The sequence below is a fragment of the Phocoena sinus genome, chromosome 5, assembly GCF_008692025.1.
Source record: "Phocoena sinus isolate mPhoSin1 chromosome 5, mPhoSin1.pri, whole genome shotgun sequence".
Lineage (NCBI taxonomy): Eukaryota > Metazoa > Chordata > Mammalia > Artiodactyla > Phocoenidae > Phocoena > Phocoena sinus.
The window spans coordinates 45,714,355-45,734,315 of NC_045767.1; the positions used below are offsets into that span (position 1 = coordinate 45,714,355).

The 19,961-nt window shown below is 34.3% G+C and overlaps 1 protein-coding gene and 1 pseudogene across 1 annotated transcript in view; both read left to right on the top strand.

The window, feature by feature from the left end:
• The window catches only part of NCAPG (non-SMC condensin I complex subunit G), a 55,447-nt gene that overhangs the window by 11,148 nt on the left and 24,338 nt on the right, over positions 1-19,961 (top strand). The window contains exons 5-12 of the mRNA XM_032631894.1: positions 556-640; positions 1,656-1,848; positions 2,317-2,466; positions 6,256-6,396; positions 6,998-7,121; positions 8,318-8,407; positions 8,735-8,914; positions 14,409-14,528. Coding sequence (XP_032487785.1) covers positions 556-640; positions 1,656-1,848; positions 2,317-2,466; positions 6,256-6,396; positions 6,998-7,121; positions 8,318-8,407; positions 8,735-8,914; positions 14,409-14,528 — 1,083 coding nt within the window. The remainder of the gene's footprint in view (positions 1-555; positions 641-1,655; positions 1,849-2,316; positions 2,467-6,255; positions 6,397-6,997; positions 7,122-8,317; positions 8,408-8,734; positions 8,915-14,408; positions 14,529-19,961) is intronic.
• LOC116754891 lies at positions 5,676-5,776 on the top strand (annotated as a pseudogene).

Sequence of the window (19,961 nt, forward strand, 5' to 3'; positions counted from 1 at the left end):
GTGGCTCCGAAGTTTCCCCCCTCCGCCACCCGCCGTCTCCGCCCGCAAAGGGGCTTCCTAGTGTGTGGAAGCCTTTCCTCCTTCACAGCTGCCTCCCACTGATGCAGGTCCCGTCCCTATTCTTTTGTCTCTGTTTATTTTTTCTTTTGCTCTCCCCAGATACGTGGGGGAGTTTTTTGCCTTTTGGGAGGTCTGAGGTCGTCTGCCAGCGTTCAGTAGGTGTTCTGTAGGAGTTGTTCCACGTGTAGATGTATTTCTGATGTATCTGTGGGGAAGTAGGTGATCTCTGCGTCTTACTCTTCCACCATCTTCCCCGCCGTAATCCCTCTTAAAATACTTTTGAAAAATATTTGGCACATAATAATTCAATTGAGATTTTTATGGACGGAGAGTGTAGGTAATTTAGGTAGAATCTTATTGCATTAATGTGTTACCAGATACTAATTTTTTTGGAAATTCTGGATAATTTTCTTAGGTGAAGGAGATATTACTAGTTATAAAATAAATAAATTATATTGAGTTTAATGGCCATTTTTTTATTATCATCTCTTTAAGGTTTTAGCTGAAAAGGTTCACATGAGAGCTATGTCCATTGCTCAGAGAGTAATGCTCCTTCAACAAGGTCTTAATGACAGATCAGGTAAGTTAGATATCATTATAGACAAAACATTAGTAGATTTTGAGGTTAGATTTAAAAGGTTTAGGAGAGTGTCCTAAATTAGGTCAGGTAAGCCTATCATTCCCACAGCCTGTCAAAGTTTATCTACGTGTATTGTATAGAATACATTTTCTAGGGTTAAAGGTCTTGGTACTTAGAAGTAGCAGTTTGTTTTAATTTTTCTGTGTTTTATGTATGGAGAAACTAGAGCTTAAGGCTATAAAAATAACATCAGAAGTGGGCAGGATCTCTTTTTCACCCCTTTCGCTTCCTTTAAAAAAAATGCTGTCTTATCCCTTTTGTGTATATCCTCCTATGAATGTGTTCTGTGTATCTGAAACAATTAGAAATGGTCAGACCAGTATAATTTTTCTAGTTTTTTTTTTCCCCCCCTTTTTCTCTTTGTTACAGCTGGAGAATCAACTTACAGCAATGATATGAAGAATGATATATTTTAAATTTCCAAACCCCATGAGAAGGTTAAAATGGCTTAATTTTGCTGTAGCCAGAAAACATGAGTTTGAAGGACTAATGACTAGGATGACTTTAAAAACTAAGAATAAGGTTTTTCAATCATATGCCTGTATGATTCACTACTGCACATATCAATCATGTAATAAATGGATGAAGTCAGGCAACAAGTAAAATAATAGGTATTATATATAGTCTAGACTAGTACCTGAAGCCCAGTGAACTCGGGGGAGAAGGAATGCAAAAATATTTTTCTAGGCTGTGGTAGTGGTTGTATATTTGGTTCTGACCTATTACGTTTTCATATGAAAGTGAGCATCACAGTGACTTTTCACTTTTTACAATATCATTGTACTTTTAAGTTTTTCTTTAGTATGCGTTGTTTTGCCTCTGTCTGGTCCCATTTTTCTAGTAAATGTTGACTTAGTTAACATTGATCTGATAAGAGTTAATTAAAACAGACAAAATATAGGAAATGGAAGCTAGAGAGAGACTTTGTTCACCTGTGTTTCAAATGACTTAACAGATGCTGTGAAACAAGCAGTGCAGAAGCATCTTCTCCAAGGCTGGTTACGTTTCACTGAAGGAAGTATATTAGAGTTGCTTCATCGGTTAGATGTGGAAAATTCTTCTGAAGTGGCAGTCTCTGTTATCAATGCCTTATTTTCAGTGACTCCTCTTAATGAACTCGCAGAAATCTGTAAAAATAATGATGGCAGGTATGTAAAGTATTCATTATTTGAAATATGATACCGATGAACCTCTGCAATTAAAATTAGTTCTCTTCTGCATTACTTAAGATTGTATCAGTACTTTTTATGTACATGTCTTTTCTTTAGTCTGGTGGATGTCTTTTTTTCCTTTTTTTCCTCCTTGTGTTAGAACTCACTACTTTATCATAGACTACTTTAGCTGTGTTTTTTGTTTTGTTTTGTTACTTTGATTTTTGCATTAGCTTACCATGGAAAGTCCAACAGCGTGGATCCCTATTGTGTTTGCTCATTTGATTTTTTTTTTTTTTTTCTCTTTTGGTTTAAATATTTTCATTCTCTTTTGTGTGGATAAGTTAATGACTCTGCAGTCAAAAGGATGGTTGTTATAAATCAAGTCTGCTTATTCCCACTTTTCTACTCAGTTCAAATTTTTATTGGATATTAAGATATATTTTGTCTCCCTTTTAAATGAAGGAAATTGATTCCAGCAGATAAATTAACTCCTGAAATTGCTTTGTATTGGCGTGTCCTTTGTGAATATTTGAGATCAAAAGGAGATGAAGGTGAAGAATTTTTAGAGCAGATTTTGCCAGAGCCTGTAGTATACGCTGAGTATTTACTGAGGTAAAATTGTTTTCTTTGGTTTGGGATGTACTTGTGTTGTACTTGTGTTGTTGTATGTATTAACTTCCCAGCCCCCTCCCTCAAAGCAATGCTTGATTGAGAATAAGTTGAAAACCATTTTTTTGGACAGGCAAGGATAAATAGGTATACACATTGAGTCTTTTTAAAGAATATCCTGTGCTGGTCAGTATACTGAAAGACCAAAGTCAATATGTTTTGGGACATTTCCTTAAAACTGGTAAGATGTAATGATAAACATTTCTTCATAAAGTTGATGATGATGATGTGTTGCTCTTTGAAACTGGTTGGCAAACTTTTTCTAAGTGACAGACGGTAAATATTTTAGAGTCTGTGGACCATGCTCTCTGTCGCAACGACTCAGTTCTGCTGTGGTGCTGCAAGAGCAGCCACAGAAAATATGTAATGAATAAATGTGATTGTTTTCTGATCAATCTTTCATCAACTTTTATGGACACTAAGATTTGAATTTCATATAATTTTCACATGTATACATTTTTACACATATATTTACATATATATATATCATTTAAAGATGTAAAAATCTTAGCTTGCAGGCTGTACAAAAACAAGCAGCAGGCTCTATCTGGTGCATGGGCCATAGTTTTCCAACTGACAGGGTGGACCTCTGGCCAGTTTTAGTATTAATTAAAACTGTTACGGTTTGGCTTTTGTTTTTTAAAAAGTTTTTTCAAAATATCTTTTTCTTAAATTATTTGAATTACTCTAGTTTCTACCTAGTTCACTTTAAAATTATACAAGTAGGGTTTCCCTGGTGGTGCAGTGGTTGAGAGTCCGCCTGCCAATGCAGGGGACGTGGGTTCATGCCCTGGTCCAGGAAGATCCCACATGCTGTGGAGCGGCTGGGCCTGTGAGCCATGGCTGCTGAGCCTGCGCATCCGTAGCCTGTGCTCCGCAACAGGAGAGGCCACAACAGTGAGAGGCCCGCGTACCGCAAAATTATACAAGTAAAATTGTACAAGTAAAACATGAATGCATTTTTGTCAAAATTCAAATACAGAAGCATACAGAATAAAAATGTGGTATTTCCTCTTACTCCTAATTCCTCAATCCCATTAATCTCCTTAGAGTTAACATCTAAACAATTTGGGGTATACACTTTCAACCCTCTTTCTCTACATTCACATACACATATAGTAAGTGCATGGTTTTTAAAAATATAACACACTCTACATATTTTCAGTTTTTTTCAACTACTATCTGAGATCATTATATTGGTACATATCAGTACAAATCTATCGCAATCTTAATAACAGCCTATCACTCCATAGTGCAGTGGTAATGTTTAATTTACTTTTCTGTTGATGGACATTTAGGGTGTTTTCAGTTTTCACTGATGAAGGTGTTTTAAACTTTCTTTACATTTTTATGTATGTTTGGGATTTTGTAGGTTGATTCCCAGAAGTGGAATTGCTGGGCCAAAGGTTATATATTTTTTCAATAGATATTGGTGTGTAGATTTTTAACGTCATGATTTTGATGCATTTTTTAAAAAGCTTTACATATAATATGGATTATGGGCCTGAATTCTCTTGGTGTAAAATATAGTGTCCTGTTTTCGTGTATAATGGCCCCACATATAAGTTAGGGAGCAAAGCTAAGAACGTATTTGAATTTTGTATGCAAAACATTGAATCCATAAATATCTTAAATGTGAGCCAATATGGAGACTTATAGCTTGAGCTCATAGTAACATGAAAAACGTGGGAATCTACTTAGAGTTTTAAGGGTAATTATTTCAGGCTTTAATATTTAACTGGAGTATTCATTATAATGCTGTTTGGGCCATGTTGAAATGTACCAAAAGGAATGAATTTTGAGGCAATGCTTAATAATATATGTTTATATAAAAGTAATAAGTGCTCATAGAAGATTGAAAAAATATAAGAAAATATGAGGAAATGTTAAATATTATATTTAAATAAGAGGGTGAGCATCTCAAAGACTGGTTCACAGATTGATTAATTCTTAGTTACTGAAAATTGACATGTAAAGAGCTTGGTTCCTCTAACTTTAAGAGGTCAGGGATTCTTATATTTCCTTTGTCACTTAATCTTTGAGTTTTGAAATAAGTTACTTGGATCAGCTTGTTTTTTTCACATATAAAAAGGAAAACTTTAAAGATCATATTTAATTATTGAAAGAATACTTAAGAAATAGGATGATTTTCTTTTTGGAGCAGTGTCACTAGATAGGATTCGTTTTCTCAAGAACAGAAACAAAATTAAATGGAAAAATTGTTTCTTGATAATCTCAACTGTATTCTCAGACATTTTGTAGCAGGAAGAGTTAGTGACTCAGAATGCTGATACAAAATGATTTCCTGTTAATTGAGGTGTTCACATAAAGAGAGAAATCGGGGATGTTAAATGAGGCCTATCAAATTTGAGTAAGAAAAAGGGACACTAATAGAATTTTAAGAAAGCTACCTTAAATTCTTAGAGAGTTTAAAAAAAGACTTTCTTGAGTGGTCTCTTCATTATAATGACTACCTTTAAAAATGGTTGGAAAGAGACGATTTCATGGTAATTAAAATTGGTAGGTCGATTTTAAGTTGTATTTATGCAGTTCAGGATTTGTAATTATTAATGGAACAACTACTCTTTAGGTATTTTTAAAAATAAATTCAAAGTCTTGATACTATGCATTGTGCTAAAGCTGGGATGGAGAAGTAGGAGGGATTCAAAGGTGAGTGAAGGTTTCTTAGCTTGTCAGAAATCAGTAACTACTGATTTATTGGTTTTGATAATTATCAGTTTTGTAGCTTTTGTTTAGTTTCCTGCTAGAATCCAAAGGGTGGCTGATGCCCTTGAAGGTCCTAATATCATTGCCAGAAATTTATGAGCTTTTATTTACTCTTGTCTGTCATTTTATGAGTCAGTTCATTTATCATTATTCTGCAGTGTTTATAACTTGATTTTTGTTGACAATTTAAAATGACATTTTTCATCAGGATTATCATTTCATATATTACTTCCAACCTAAAGGCACCTAGTTGTATAGGTTTAAACTCTTAATTCTACTTAAACTCTTAATTCTGTTTTTAAGTAGCTTTTTTTGTTCCACACAAAAAAGGAGACCTTCTGGTAGACTCTTGAATGTCATCTAGGTGAGGGCTGTAAAAGGCTTTAATTTGGGCAGTGATAATAAAAATAAAAGGGTAGTTGATGGTGCTTGCTTAGTAGCACCTACACTAAAATAAGAACAATATAGAGATTAGTAGGGCCCCTAAGCAATGGTACTACAAATTCATGAAGCTATCTATATTTTTCTGATTTTTTTAAAAAGGTCATTGTATTCATGCATTACTTATGTAATTACTATTTCTACTACTATTCTTTTAAACAAAATAATGGTTAATTAAGGATGATGAGGGAAGACTAGCTCTTTCTGAATAATTGGATTTTGGAGATGGGATTTAGAACTTTATAATTGAGAATACTAGTGACATTGAAATAATTAGTTATTTTGAGAGATACAAATATGTACCTTTTGAAAATTTCCCATAGGAAATTTGAATCTTTAATGAAAATATATTTTCCAAATTCTTTTGAATCAAGCCAGTAAGTTCACAGAAGTTCATGACAATAACACAGAAGTTACTCTGTAGATCTGGATTAGTATAACATGGTATAAATATCCATATATTTGGACTGATATGAGCAGAAAATGACCTGACGTAGTGGGAAGCTGTTTAATGTTTAATGTTTCTAAACAGATTCTACATCTTATTAATTGTGCTTGTTTTAGTTATATTCAGAGCATTCCGGTTGTTAATGAAGAACAGAGAGGTGATTTTTCTTATATTGGCAATTTGATGACAAAAGAGTTTATAGGTCAACAATTGATTCTAATTATCAAGTTTCTGGATACCAATGAAGAAGGAGGAAGGTACATTTAAATGTAAACCCTTGTTCTAATTTGCGCTTCTTATTTTATGTGTTGAAATATAGTCTTGTTACAATATGATTAAATATATTTAACCTAGCTCCCTAAAGTGTTATATGAAGTGTTCTCTTTCTTCTTATATAATATATATGGAGTATGTAAGAGGAAATATATTTATATACTGTCTCTCTTTCTTTCTCCTAATTTCTCTCTCTCTATATGAATATATGTATATATGGAAATATAAGTTTCTAATTCAGTTGCTTCAGAATAAATCAATAAAATTGCAGGTTTTTGCTTAAAAATTTCTATTAGTATTACTAGTCCTCTCTAATAAATACAGTCTAAAAGATTTGATTCACTTATGGTATTTTGTCATTTCATCATGTTGATTTATGAAAGATTATAGGGCCATTTATAAATTATTTTTCAGAACGTGAATTTTGGTCTAAAGTCTGTACATATATTTTTGTACCTATAGTGATAAATATAAAAAAGAAGACAAATTAAGTCTGTAGTTAAGTCTGCAGAATAGGTGAAATGTTAGAGATATAATGTGTTTCTACTCTTGTACTGAAATTAAAATAGTTCTTTTTGAATGCAGGAAACGACTGCTGGCTATCTTACAGGAGATTCTTACTCTACCCACCACCCCAATATCCCTAATTTCTTTTCTTGTTGAGAGACTGCTCCACATGATTATAGATGATAATAAGAGAACACAGATTGTAAGTAATTTTCTTCATTCTTGATAGAAATAAAAGATTTTGGTCAATAACATTGAGGGTTGTCTTATTCTCTTTTCAGTACTTTTGGCTTTAATTGCTTTTGTTTTAGTTTTGTCTCTTTATCAAGTCTTTAAACTTCTTAAAACCAAATCTCTCTCACACACACATTTTAAAAAATATCTCCTTTCTTTTACCGTACCTATCATTGTGTTGAATCAGTTTGAAATGGAGCAGGTTAGGGAAGAGGTGACATATAGGCATTGGTTGCTAGAAGGTTTGAGGGCCGACTGAATTTATACATACCTGGGTTCAAATCCCTGTGGATGCTTTCTGGATTTGTGGCTTTGCCTGAGTTATTTAATTTAGAATTTTTACGTGTCTGCAAAATAAGAATAACAATGAAATTTATCTTTCATTGTTCAATGAAGCAGTGTTCATAAAGTGCTTGGTAAATACAGAAATAAATATTATCTGTTATTTTACTATATTCAAGTGTTATTTTCTCTGGGGTAGCCCAAAAAGAGAGGCCTGTATCGTTGATTTTCATAAAATCGTATAGCCTTGGAGTTGCAAGTTAATTCAAAGGTTGTCTTTTCCACTCCTTCCTTATATAGATATACATAACATAAATTCTTTCTACAACATCCCCAGTTAGTGGTTATCCAGCACCTGCTTAAGGTACCTTCCTTTGGGATGCAGCTTTTTCCTGAATTGGCCAACTCCAATGCCTAGTGGCTCTGAAAGAAAAGTGTTTAATCTGCTGTCATTATTTATGCCTTGTATACCCAAAGGAAGAATAAAAGAGTATTCTAATGTTTTATATTCCACTTCCATTGGAGCTGAACAAGGGAGGGAGTTGAGGATTTTAGGCAGAAAATTTTAGTTTTATGGTGCCTAAGATTAGATGCTCTTTTCATTTTTTCTGTTTTAAAGCACTATATGAAAGAGAATTTATCTTCAGTGTCTATGTGCCTATTTACCTTCCCATAATCTTAAGAGTTTTTAGTCAGATGTATTGTTTGGTCATTTTTTTTCTAAAATTGTCTAGCAAATAGAATGTGTGCCATTTTTGCTTGTATATTTTGCTCTATTTTTCAAGAGATTGTGGATACAGTTTGGAGTTTTGTATAACAGTTAGATGTCTTTTTCTGATATATAACATATTAAAGCATGTATTCTGAATTATAACTTATCAGGTTACAGAAATTATCTCAGAGATTCGGGCACCCATTGTTACTGTTGGTGTTAATAATGATCCAGCTGATGCAAGAAAGAAGGAACTCAAGGTAATTGTCTTCTAAATTAAAGAAATGCTTGAGTATATTGTAGTTGCGCAAGTCTTTTATTTCTTCTTGTACATTTTCAAAATTGCACAAAGTCAAATTATTGGTTAACTATTAAACTATATAAGAGTATCTAAAATGTTATCAGATTATGTCAGTCTGAAAGATTTGCCAATCTCTGTTTCAGGAAGACTACCACTTTTTCTGTATGTACCTGACTGCTTAACTTCTAGATGGTTGAAATGGTTTTAAATAATACTCTTCAGTTTGCTACAGATTTCACATTAATAGTTTTTGTTTGATGTTTACACAATTTATATCTTTTCTTAGATGGCTGAAATAAAAGTTAAACTTATTGAGGCAAAAGCAGCTTTGGAAAATTGCATTAACTTACAGGATTTTAATCAAGCATCAGAATTAAAAGAAGAAATAAAAGCATTAGAAGATGCCAAAATAAACCTATTGAAAGAGACAGAGCAACTTGAAATTAAAGAAGTCCACATAGAGAAGGTATAGATACATTTTTCATATTAAATTTCAGCTACTGTTAATCATCTCAACTAAACCTTGTTTTCTTAACTCAGCTGCTGGAATATGTTCACTTAGGAGGGATTTTTTTTTTTTTTTTTGCGGTACACGGGCCTCTCACCATTGTGGCCTCTCCCATTGCGGAGCACAGGCTCCAGATGCGCAGGCTCAGCGGCCATGGCTCACGGGCCCAGCCACTCCGCGGCATGTGGGATCTTCCCAGACCGGGGCACGAACCCGTGTCCCCTGCATCGGCAGGACTTTCAACCGCTGCACCACCAGGGAAGCCCTAGGAGGGATTTTTAACAATACCATGAACTAATACAAAAATAATATTTTTCTGCCTGTTCCTTTCTATTTTGGACTTCGAAAGGCTTTAATGAACTTTAATTATTGTAGCTAAGACTTTATTTGATTTGCTCCCTTGTCATGCTAATCCCTAGAATCTGAAGTCTTTCTTCCTTGCCAAGGAAACCTGCCTTCCAGTGGTTTCCTTCTCTTTGTTTTGTTCTGTTTTGTTTGTCTTGAATGGTTTAGAAACGGAAAATGCATCTTTCTCTTATTTGTGGAAGACTCATGACCTTTCCACTGCTAGGAAAAGAATTTCTATAGTAACAGTGCCATTATACACATATTTTTTTAAAGTTTAATTACTCTTTTGTTTTTAGAAAAAGCTAAGTAACTGTTATTTTAAATGAAATACTGTATAAAATAGATAACTAATAAGAACCTGCTGTAAAGCACAGGGAACTCTACTCAATACTCTGTAATGGCCTATATGGGAAAAGAATCTTAAAAAAAAAAAGAATGGATATATGTATATGTAACTGATTCACTTTGCTGTACACCTGAAACTAACAACATTGTAAATCAATTATACTCCAATAAAAATTTTTTAAAAAAGAAATACTAAACTTATATATCTAATAACATTTAAAGCTTCGTTTCAGCAGTCTTTTTTAATTAACTTAGTTGTATTTGATACATGAATATTATTTTAATGTAAGGTAAAATGGTATCAATTACTATAATATTTGCTATTCACTTTAATTCAGGAGGTCTTTTAGGATCTTGCCTTTTGTAGTAAACATCATTTATTACTGTAGTTTTGGTTTGGGAAGTGCTGATTATTCTTATAAAGAGAATGCTGGATAGGGAAGAGTTTACTATACTGGAGAGTTTTGTAAGTTATGTTATGTCCTTGAGCTCTGCAGCCATAGATATCCCTGCTCTAACACCCTAGCTTCCCAATGGGTATGCCTGAATTTTATTTTCATAGCTAAGTAGCTTATTTCTTTTGTTTGACCAAGTCAATGGATCATTATAGGCTCTTAAATTTGAGGAGCAAATTTAAAGTGAAAAATGAAAATATAAACTGAAAAATGATATAAACTGCAGGTCTGAATTAGGAAAATTTCAACTAGGGTGATCTATCATGATTAATATTATCTGTTTAACTTTACTTGCTTTGACCATTTATCTGTTCATTTGTCCTACTTTAAGGGTTATAAATCTATTACAGTATAATTACAGTATAGTATAATAAATGCTATGTTCAGGTAAGTATAGGGGTTTTATGGAGAGGGTAGTATTGGCTTCCCCAAAAGAAATGTTTCAGCTTGAGATTTTAATAAAAATAGTATAAGCAAGTAGTTACAGGATCCTTTTTTTGTGGTATTCACAAGTATAAATTCATTTGATTCTCATTATGACCTAACGGAATTGGTACAATTATCCTTACTTTATAGAAGGCAAGTAACTTGCCTGAAGTTATACGGATAGTAAATGGTAGAGGCAGGATTCAAACCCAGGCAAGTGGCTTTGATTGTGTTTTTAATGCACTCTGTGTCATCTCTCCTCAGTGAGTTGTTAAGGGAATGTTATAGGCAGATGGAATGATGTGTGTGAAGGCCTAGAAGTTAAAGAGTGCCTGTTGTGTTTAAAAACTTCAGGTCCACATGACTAAAGAATTGAGGTGGAGAGATAAGAGATAAATCTGGGGGGAAGAAATTAAGGGCCAATTCATGTAAGGCCTTGTCTAAACAATATTTTAAAAATTGTCCCTTACCCAAAGATCATGGTGAACCACTAAAGATGAGATTTATGTCTTATAAAGATCACTGTTACTCAGGAAATGAATTGCAGGCAGGCATACTAGTTTGAAGACTGTTAACAGTAATGTAGGATTGAGATGAGTGCAGTCTGAACGAGATAATGATGGTGGATATGGAAAGAAGTGATGGATTTGAGAAGTATTTAAGAATTAGTAACAAGGAGAAGAGTGAGTCAAGAATGTATCCTAGGTCTTTTGGTTTGGACAGCTGGGTAGATGGCAGCGAAATTTATGGAGGTAGCACAGGAGGAGGAATTTGGGTAATGATTGGTTAGTTCCCTTTTGGCCATTTTGAGTTTGGGAAGCCTGTGGACCATACAAGAGGAAATGTCTTATGGCAGTTTTATATATGAACCTGAAACTTAGAAAATAGTTGAACCAGCTTATAAATGGTAAGTTTTGTGACTGGATAAGGTGCAGGGAGTGTGTATAGAGACAACATATCTTGGACAAAAAGCCTCGAGAAAGTAAACATTTAAGGGGATGGGCAGAATATATTTTTACTAATGCTGAATATTTTGTGTTTTCATTTTAGAATGATGCTGAAACACTACAGAAGTGTCTTATTTTTGTGCTATGAACTGTTGAAACAGATGTGCACTTCAACAGGTATAGGTGCAACCATGAATGGCATCATTGAATCTTTGGTATGTTGGTGCACTTTGAGGCTTTATTTTAGCTCGCACCTTCATCATTTTATAAGTAATATGTTCCTTGGGGTTCAAAAGAATGAAAAGATGATTTTAAACATCTGATAAATATAAATGGTAAAAAGAAAAAATAATACAGTGGCTGCTTCATATTGTGAGGAGTAGATTAAGATAATGCATGTAAATGACCTGGTATATAAGTTATAATTATTCCTTTAGAAAGTTTGAAAAAATTATTTTATGCTGGAAAGAGATGCAGAACTATCTTCATTTTTTGAATAGTAAGGAAATGCTGAGGTACATAAGGAATATTAAGTACCAGAATTTCGCTGTGTAGAGACTGAGAATATATATATATTAATATGTTATATTAGTTATATTAATATAATATATATTATAAATATATAATAATATATATAATATGTATATTATATATATTATTATATATTTAAGGACTTTACTAAAGTAACCCTTCATAGGTAATCTCCATTTACTGACCAGAGGGATATAAATACCACAAGCCTTTAGAACCACATTGTCTGATAGAAATATAATGCAAACACATGTAACTTTAAAATTTTCTAGTAGCCACATTTAAAAATTAAAAAGAAATGTGAAATTAATTCTAATATACATTAATTTAATATATTTTAATATATTTAACCCAGTATACCCCAAATATTATAATTTCATCATTTAATCAATATTTTATTGCGATATTTTACATTCTATTCTTCATACTAAGTCTTAAAGCACAATCTCAATCTGGACTAGTCATATTTCAAGTGTTCAGTAGCCACATGTGGTTAATGGCGACAGTATTAGACATGCAGCTTTAGAGTATTCTTTTTAATAGTGCTACTTATCCAAAGCAAATTTTGAATGTATCCAACCTCTTCCAGGATTCTCCCCAAATTGTTTTTACTTGGGATTAGTGAAAAACAGCCAATGAATGTGATCTAAAATCTAGTTTCTTGGATTGTCATGAGTTTCTAAATGTAGTAAAGAAAACCAATTATTGTTTTATAACAGTCCAGAGCTGATTAAAACTAGATCTGTTAAACGTTAGAATTTAGTTTTTATTTTTAACAAAGCAGATGTCTAGTGAAAAGTGATACTTTTAAAGTTCTGCTTGTGGGGGCTTCCTGGTGGCGCAGTGGTTGAGAGTCCGCCTGCCGATGCAGGGGACACGGGTTCGTGCCCCGGTCTGGGAAGATCCCACATGCCGTCGGAGCGGCTGGGCCCATGAGCCATGGCCGCTGAGCCTGCGCGTCCGGAGCCTGTCCTCCGCAACGGGACTGAGGCCAACAACAGTGAGAGGCCCGCGTAACGCATAAAAAAAAAAAAAAAAAAAAAAAAAAGTTCTGCTTGTATACTTTATGTCTGGTTCTAATTGCAAGAGAATGATAAATGATGGTATAATTAATTGCACAATTGAAGTAGTAGATATGAAGACTTATATATGTGGGGAAACACTATTGAGGGAAGAAAGAACACAAAATTGAATGGTCATAATGATTTTAAGTATATAAAAACAATCTGGTCTAAAGATTGAAAGAGGACTATAGAGGGATGTAAATGAGCAAGGTATTTAAATATAGGAGTTATAATATTTTAATGAAATTACTGTGCTTTAAATAAAAATCATATATTAAGTGAACAAATATTTATTGAACATCTATACACCCAGTGCTGGGGATACAGTGTACATGGTGTACAGAACACATATAGACTGCCCTTTTTGGATCTTCCGGTCAAGTGAGGGGGGGCATCAATCAAATAAACAAGTGAAAGCTTATGCCATTGATAATTGCTATGAAGAAGAGCTTTATGGTCATATGTGAATTTATGATAATGAGATTTCATCTGTTTATGGAAGGTGACCTTGAGGTGATGTTTGAGTAGACATTAACTATGTGACAAAGAGGGAAGAATGATCTAGACCTACTCTCTTCAGTATGGTAGCCACCAGCCACATGTGGATATTAAAAACCTGTGGCTATTAAATCTAGTCCAAAATATATATATATATTTATACATATTTATAAATGTAAAACTACATTGGGTTTCAAACACTTAGTACAGACAACAGAGATTATCTCAATTTTTTATAAACATGAAAAAAGCCACAGCTAAAAACAAATCTCAATTTTTTTAACATTGATTACATGATGTATTGATAATATTTTGTCTATATTGAGTAAAATAAGATGTATTAAAATTAGTTTCATCTTTTTCTTTTCACTTTAATGTGGCTACTAAAAAAATTTTAAATGACATACTTGGCTTGCATTATATTTCTAGTGGACAGCACTGAATGGGAGGCATTGAAATCAGCTCAATTGAATAAACAGAGCAAGAGATAGCATGGTATAAGGTGATACTGGGAAAGATTACACAATGAGGTGTATCATATATTATGTTAAGGGGTTTTATCTTTTCTATGAGCATTGGGAAGCCATTGAGTCAGTTTTGGCAGGTGGAGGGAAGGTATCTCATGATCAGACTATATTTTGCTCTGACTGTATTCTTCTGTTTTACTGATTTAATATTTACCTTTTTTTAAACCAAAAGTTGACTTTTTTTGGGTTAATAGACTACATGGAAATGAAGTAGGTCTGCGAAATCATACAGAAATTTGCATTTTTTTAAAATATAGTATTGTAAATTTCTTATCCTAGTCAAAATTATTTTAATTTCTAATTCATTTTAGATTCTTCCTGGAATAATAAGTGTTCATCCTACAGTAAGAAATCTGGCTGTTTTGTGCTTGGGATGCTGTGGACTACAGAATCAGGATTTTGCAAGTAAACACTTTGTATTACTATTGCAGGTAGGATTTATCTTGTGATTAAAATCTTGATTATACTTCTTGAGATACTCAATCTGTGGTAATTTGCTAGTATTATTAAGTTTAATTGATTCCAGGGCTTGTTGATGATGATGATTATGGATGACTTTTAAGGGCTCAGTTTTTATGTTTTGATTTTTTTTGTTATTAAAACTTTTTTTTTTTTTTTTTAACGGTATGCGGGCTTCTCACTGTTGTGGCCTCTCCCATTGCGGAGCACAGGCTCCGGATGCGCAGGCTCAGAGGCCATGGCTCACGGGCCCAGCCGCTGCGCGGCATGTGGGATCTTCCCGGGCCAGGGCATGAACCCGTGTCCCCTGCATCGGCAGGTGGACTCTCAACCACTGCGCCACCAGGGAAGCCCCTATTAAAACTTTTTTGTAGAAGAAAGATGAAATGTCAATTATTTAAGGTATTTAAAAAATTAATCATATAGCAAGTATTTATTGAGTGTATATTATATGCCCAGCATTATTATAGACTTTAGAAAACAATAAGATAGGTAATGAAAAACATAAAAGTTGCTGTCCTAATGGAGCTTACATTTTAGAAGAGGAAATACACAATGAAAAATAAACAATATGTAGTATGTCAGATGGAAAAAAATAAAGCAGAGAAGGGGGAAATAGGGAAAGGGAGCAGTTTGGTTTAGAAAGACCTCACTAATAAGTCAGAATTTGGGCTGTTACCAGAGGGAAGTGAGAATGAACCTTGTAGATCTGGGTAAGAGGTTTCCAAAGAGAGGGAAGAGCAGGGGAAGGGGTCCATCAGTAGGACTTTGCTTCACATATTAAAGGAGCGGGAGCTCATATGGCTAGGCCAGATTGAGCAAAGAGGAGAATAGTAGGAGAAATGATTTGCAGGCAGCTGGTCATCCATGTCTTCTAGGGATTTCTAGTCTGTAAAGATGTAGCCTTCACAGTGAATGAGATGGGAAAGAATTGGTAGTTTTTATTTTCTTTGTTTTTTAAAAATTTATCTATTTATTTATTTGGTTGTGTCGGGTCTTAGTAGCGACATGTGGGATCTTTTGTTGTGGCGTGGGCTCTTCATTGCAGCATGCAGCCTTCTCTCTAGTTGTGGTGTGAGGGCGTTGGAGCACACGGGCTCTCTAATTGTGGCCTGGGGGCTCTAGAACACAAGGGCTTAGTTGCCCCGTGGCATGTGGGATCTTAGTTCCCCAACCAGGAATCAAACCTGCATCCCCTGCATTGGAAGGTGGATTCTTAACCACTAGACCACCAGGGAAGTCCCAGAATTGGAAGATTTTGAGTAGGGATTTTTTATGCTGTGACTGGATATAGTGTTGGTTAAACCATGGGTTGGTTGGCAAACCTTTTTTCTAAAGGTCTAGAGAGTAAATATTGTAGACTTTGCAGGCCATATGGTCTCTCTCAACTACTGCTTTGCTGTGATAGTATGAAAACATCCAAAGATGATACATAATTGAATAAGCGTAGTTGTAGATCAGTAAAACTTGTATTTATGGTACACTGATGCTTAAATTTCTTATAATTTTAGCATATAATAATGAGATATTATTTTTTAACCATTGAAAAATGTACAATTATTCCTAACTTGGAGGCTGTATAAAAAACAGGCAACAAACTGGCCCATGAGTCATAGTTTGCAGATCCCTTATAGTAACTATAGGGATACAGTATGGAAGGAAGGATACTCATAAGGAAGCTATTGCAATAATCCAGGAAAGAGGTGATGATGACCTGGACCGGTGTTGTGATTATTGGGGTCATGAGAAGTGATGGTAATTTAAGTTTGAAGACAATGTCTATAGAATTTGCTGATAAATTTGATGTGGTGTGTGAGAGAAAGAAGTGGAAGAAAACAGGATTTTGGCCAGAATAACTGGAAAGATGGAATTGCCCTTTCCTGTGATGGGGGAAAACAGAATAACAGGTTTTACGGCAGATAGGTGAGGTAAGGAGTTTCAGTTTTGGACATGGTAAGTTTGAAGTTTGAGGTACAAGTGGATATATTGAATAGGCATTTTTAAGTGGGTTTGGAGATAGGAGAGAGGCCCAGGCTGGGGAGAGGAATCTGGAAGTCTTTATTCTGTAATAGTATCCAATGCCTAGAAACTGGATGTTACCTGACAAATGAGTATAGTTGGAGAGGAGATCTCAACTTTATAGTTCCCTAGGCCTCAGGTAACATTTAAGGTAAGAGAGATGAAGAGGAACCAGTAAAGACCAAGGTGAAGTAGATAGTTAGGGGAGAGTGTGATATCCTAGAAGGCAAGTGAAGATGGTATTTTAGAGAGGCCAGGGTGACCTGTCTAATGCTGGTGACAGGTTGATAAGGATTCATTGTTGACCACTTTTGGCAAGTAAGGAAGTGTTTGGTGACTTTCATGTGCCCTAGTTTATGCACAGGGCAAAGCCTATTGGAGTGGTCCAAAGAGAATTATGGGAGAGGAATTGGAGACAGCCAGTGTATACTACTCTTTCAAGATTTTATTTTGTTAGGAGTAATGGAGAAATGGAGTGGTAGCAAGAGAGGATATGGGGTAAAAAGAGTTTTTGGTTTGGTTTGAATTATTTTAGGATGGAGAAAATTACAGCCTGTTTGAATCCTAATGAGAATGACCCATTTGAAAGGAAAAAAACTGAATATAGGGAAGAGAGGGCAGTTGCTAGAGTGGTACTGAGTAGACAGGGGATTAAGTCTAGTGTATCAGTAGAATGCATTTGACTTTTTAACTCCTTTGGACATCTGTTTTAACATTTTTGGGCCTAGCTTTATTTGGAAAATATACTTCCCTCCACCTCCCCATGTAAAAAGACAGTGTGATTCATGTAGCCTCTTGGTGTTGTCAAACGTAATGGGATAAAAAAGCTGCAAGGAATTTTAGTGCAAATTGTTTGGCAACAGGTGAATGGGAGTGCTTTGCATGTTCAACTTGAAAATAACACATGACAACATGGATTATCATTTTTATGAAGATTATATTAAAGACTCAACCAATAGTTGAATTTTCCCCCAACATAAAATCCTTATCTTGAAGCATCCTTAATGTTGCATATGACATTGCCAAGAAAAAGAAAACATACAATTAGGGAGAAATTGGGGAAGTCATGTGTTCTGGAAATGGTCAAACTGTTTGTGACTTGTATCAAAGGAAGAAAATTAAAACCATACTTTTGTCAAAAGGCAGTCCTCAGAAATTTCATTTTGTTGTAATTTCCTTTTTTGGAGTACTTGACATCTAATCAGTTCATTTAATGTGCAAGGATTAAATTCCTGACAGTGCTTTGTTTATATTTATCATCCCATGCTTGTTATCAGAGAAAATTTTCTATTATTGTGAGATCCTTTTGGAAAGTTAGAATGTCAAGTATTATCTTTAAAATGGTGTACAGTTTCTTTTCAAAGAAACTGGAAGAAAAATCTTGGTACTTTGTCCAGATGAATCATTTATAGTGCTTGGCCATACATCTGGTTTTGCTCCAAGATGAATGAATGAATCTCCCTGTGTTATACAAAGTCATTCCTATTTATATCAGCAGGTACTGGCATGAGTGATTCTGGTAGTAATTCTAAAGGTAGTCTTGTTTACTATTGTGAAATCTATTGGCTTTATAGGTGCCCAGGAAATAAAATACTACATTTTCAAAGAGGTTTTGCTAAGAAATTAAACCAGTAAGTTCTCTATTTCAATTTCCTGGTTTTCTAGAGGATGGGTCATTAAATTCTAGATTGACCCCTGGTCATTACTTTTTATTTAAGTGGAAGAAAAATCTTGCTAGAAAATTTGATAGTGAAGGGTTCATTTATGTCTAGCTTATTAAGTATAGCGCTTTTTACTCTACAAATGAGGTAAAATGTTCATTAAGATGCCCTATATACCATTATGAGTACTTATGAAAAATTGTATTGAGAAGTTGTTTTCAAGTAGAGGAGATTAGAGTTAGACAACTATGTAAAATTTCTAGTACTGCAGCAAAAGAAATACCATAGAACTCTTTCCAAAGACACATAAATTCACTTGACTTTTAAAGATGAAATGTGGATTTTGATCCTTTTAATTTTTGCTGACATAACATCAATAATAAGTGTTTTGGTCATTTCAGACAGAAGAAATTAATATGAATTTAATGCTTACAAGTGTCCTGGAGCATTAGGAAGTTATTTAATACTAACTCATACCCCATTTGATGGAGCTATAGGAGCCTTGATACTGTTTACTCCTGTATAATTTTCTGTAGTGAAAAAGAATTGTCAAAATCAAGTTCATGTGAAAAATAAATGAATGTTTCTTATCAAGACCATTCCATAATTTTACCTTAATTTCAAATCAAAACAGTTAATAGCAGCCTTGTCATAGAATTAAAATTTTTAAAAATGAAAGTTTAGGGGCTTTCCTGGTGGCGCAGTGGTTGAGAGTCCGCCTGCCAATGCAGGGGACACGGGTTCGTGCCCCGGTCCGGGAAGATCCCACATGCTGCGAAGCGGTTAGGCCCGTGAGCCATGGCCGCTGAGCCTGCGCGTCTGGAGTCTGTGCTCCACAACAGGAGAGGCCACAACAGTGAGAGGCCCGCACACCGCAAAAAAAAAAAAAAAAAATGTGAATGATACCAGATACAAATGCAGTAAAATAAATTGTGTGTGGAATTTTGCCTATATTTTGAATGTTATTCTGAGGTGGGCTCTTATTAGGTCCTCAAAGGGGTTCGCAATCAAAAGAATTTAACCACTGAGTAGATTCAATTATTTATCTTTATAAAGGTATTTTCAGAGCTATCATTGGGAAGATTTTAGATAAAGGGAAAAGAGCAGTATTTTGGGGGAGTAAGAAATCAGTTTTTTTTTAAATCAAGTTTTAGTAATAGAAATTGACTTAATAAATATATCCACACTTGTTAGAAAGGCAGGAGAGGGAAATTATTTCATTTAGAAATCTTTCTTAAATAAATATCCCATATTGAGAGCTATTGCTAGCCAGTGAGGGACTGAGAAGGACAAGGAAAACCAAGATGCTGTTGAGAGTAGCATGTTTAGAATTTGTAGAGAATAGTCATGACAGTACGTTCTTATAAATAAGCATTTGGCTTTGGCAGATTTGCAAGTCTTGCCATAAGAAAATATGTAATAGATGTGTCTTGAAATTTCCTTCGAAGTTTTGTAATTTTGAGCCATTTTTCTCAATTCATTCATTTGACCAACTTGTGGGTGATTTTTCTTCATTCTGTGGGCTAAGCTGTATAGCCAAGTAGCTTATTAGTGACCAAAATTTAAGTGTATTAAAGAATATAGTAAATCTTTTCATAGTAGAAATATTCAGCTCTATTTTTTTCATGGCTTTGAAATTTGGTATGTAAGAATTTGGTTTTCTTAAGTCAGGATAGATTCATACAAGCCGCTGGGTTTTATGGATTCAGGATAGACTCATAGAAA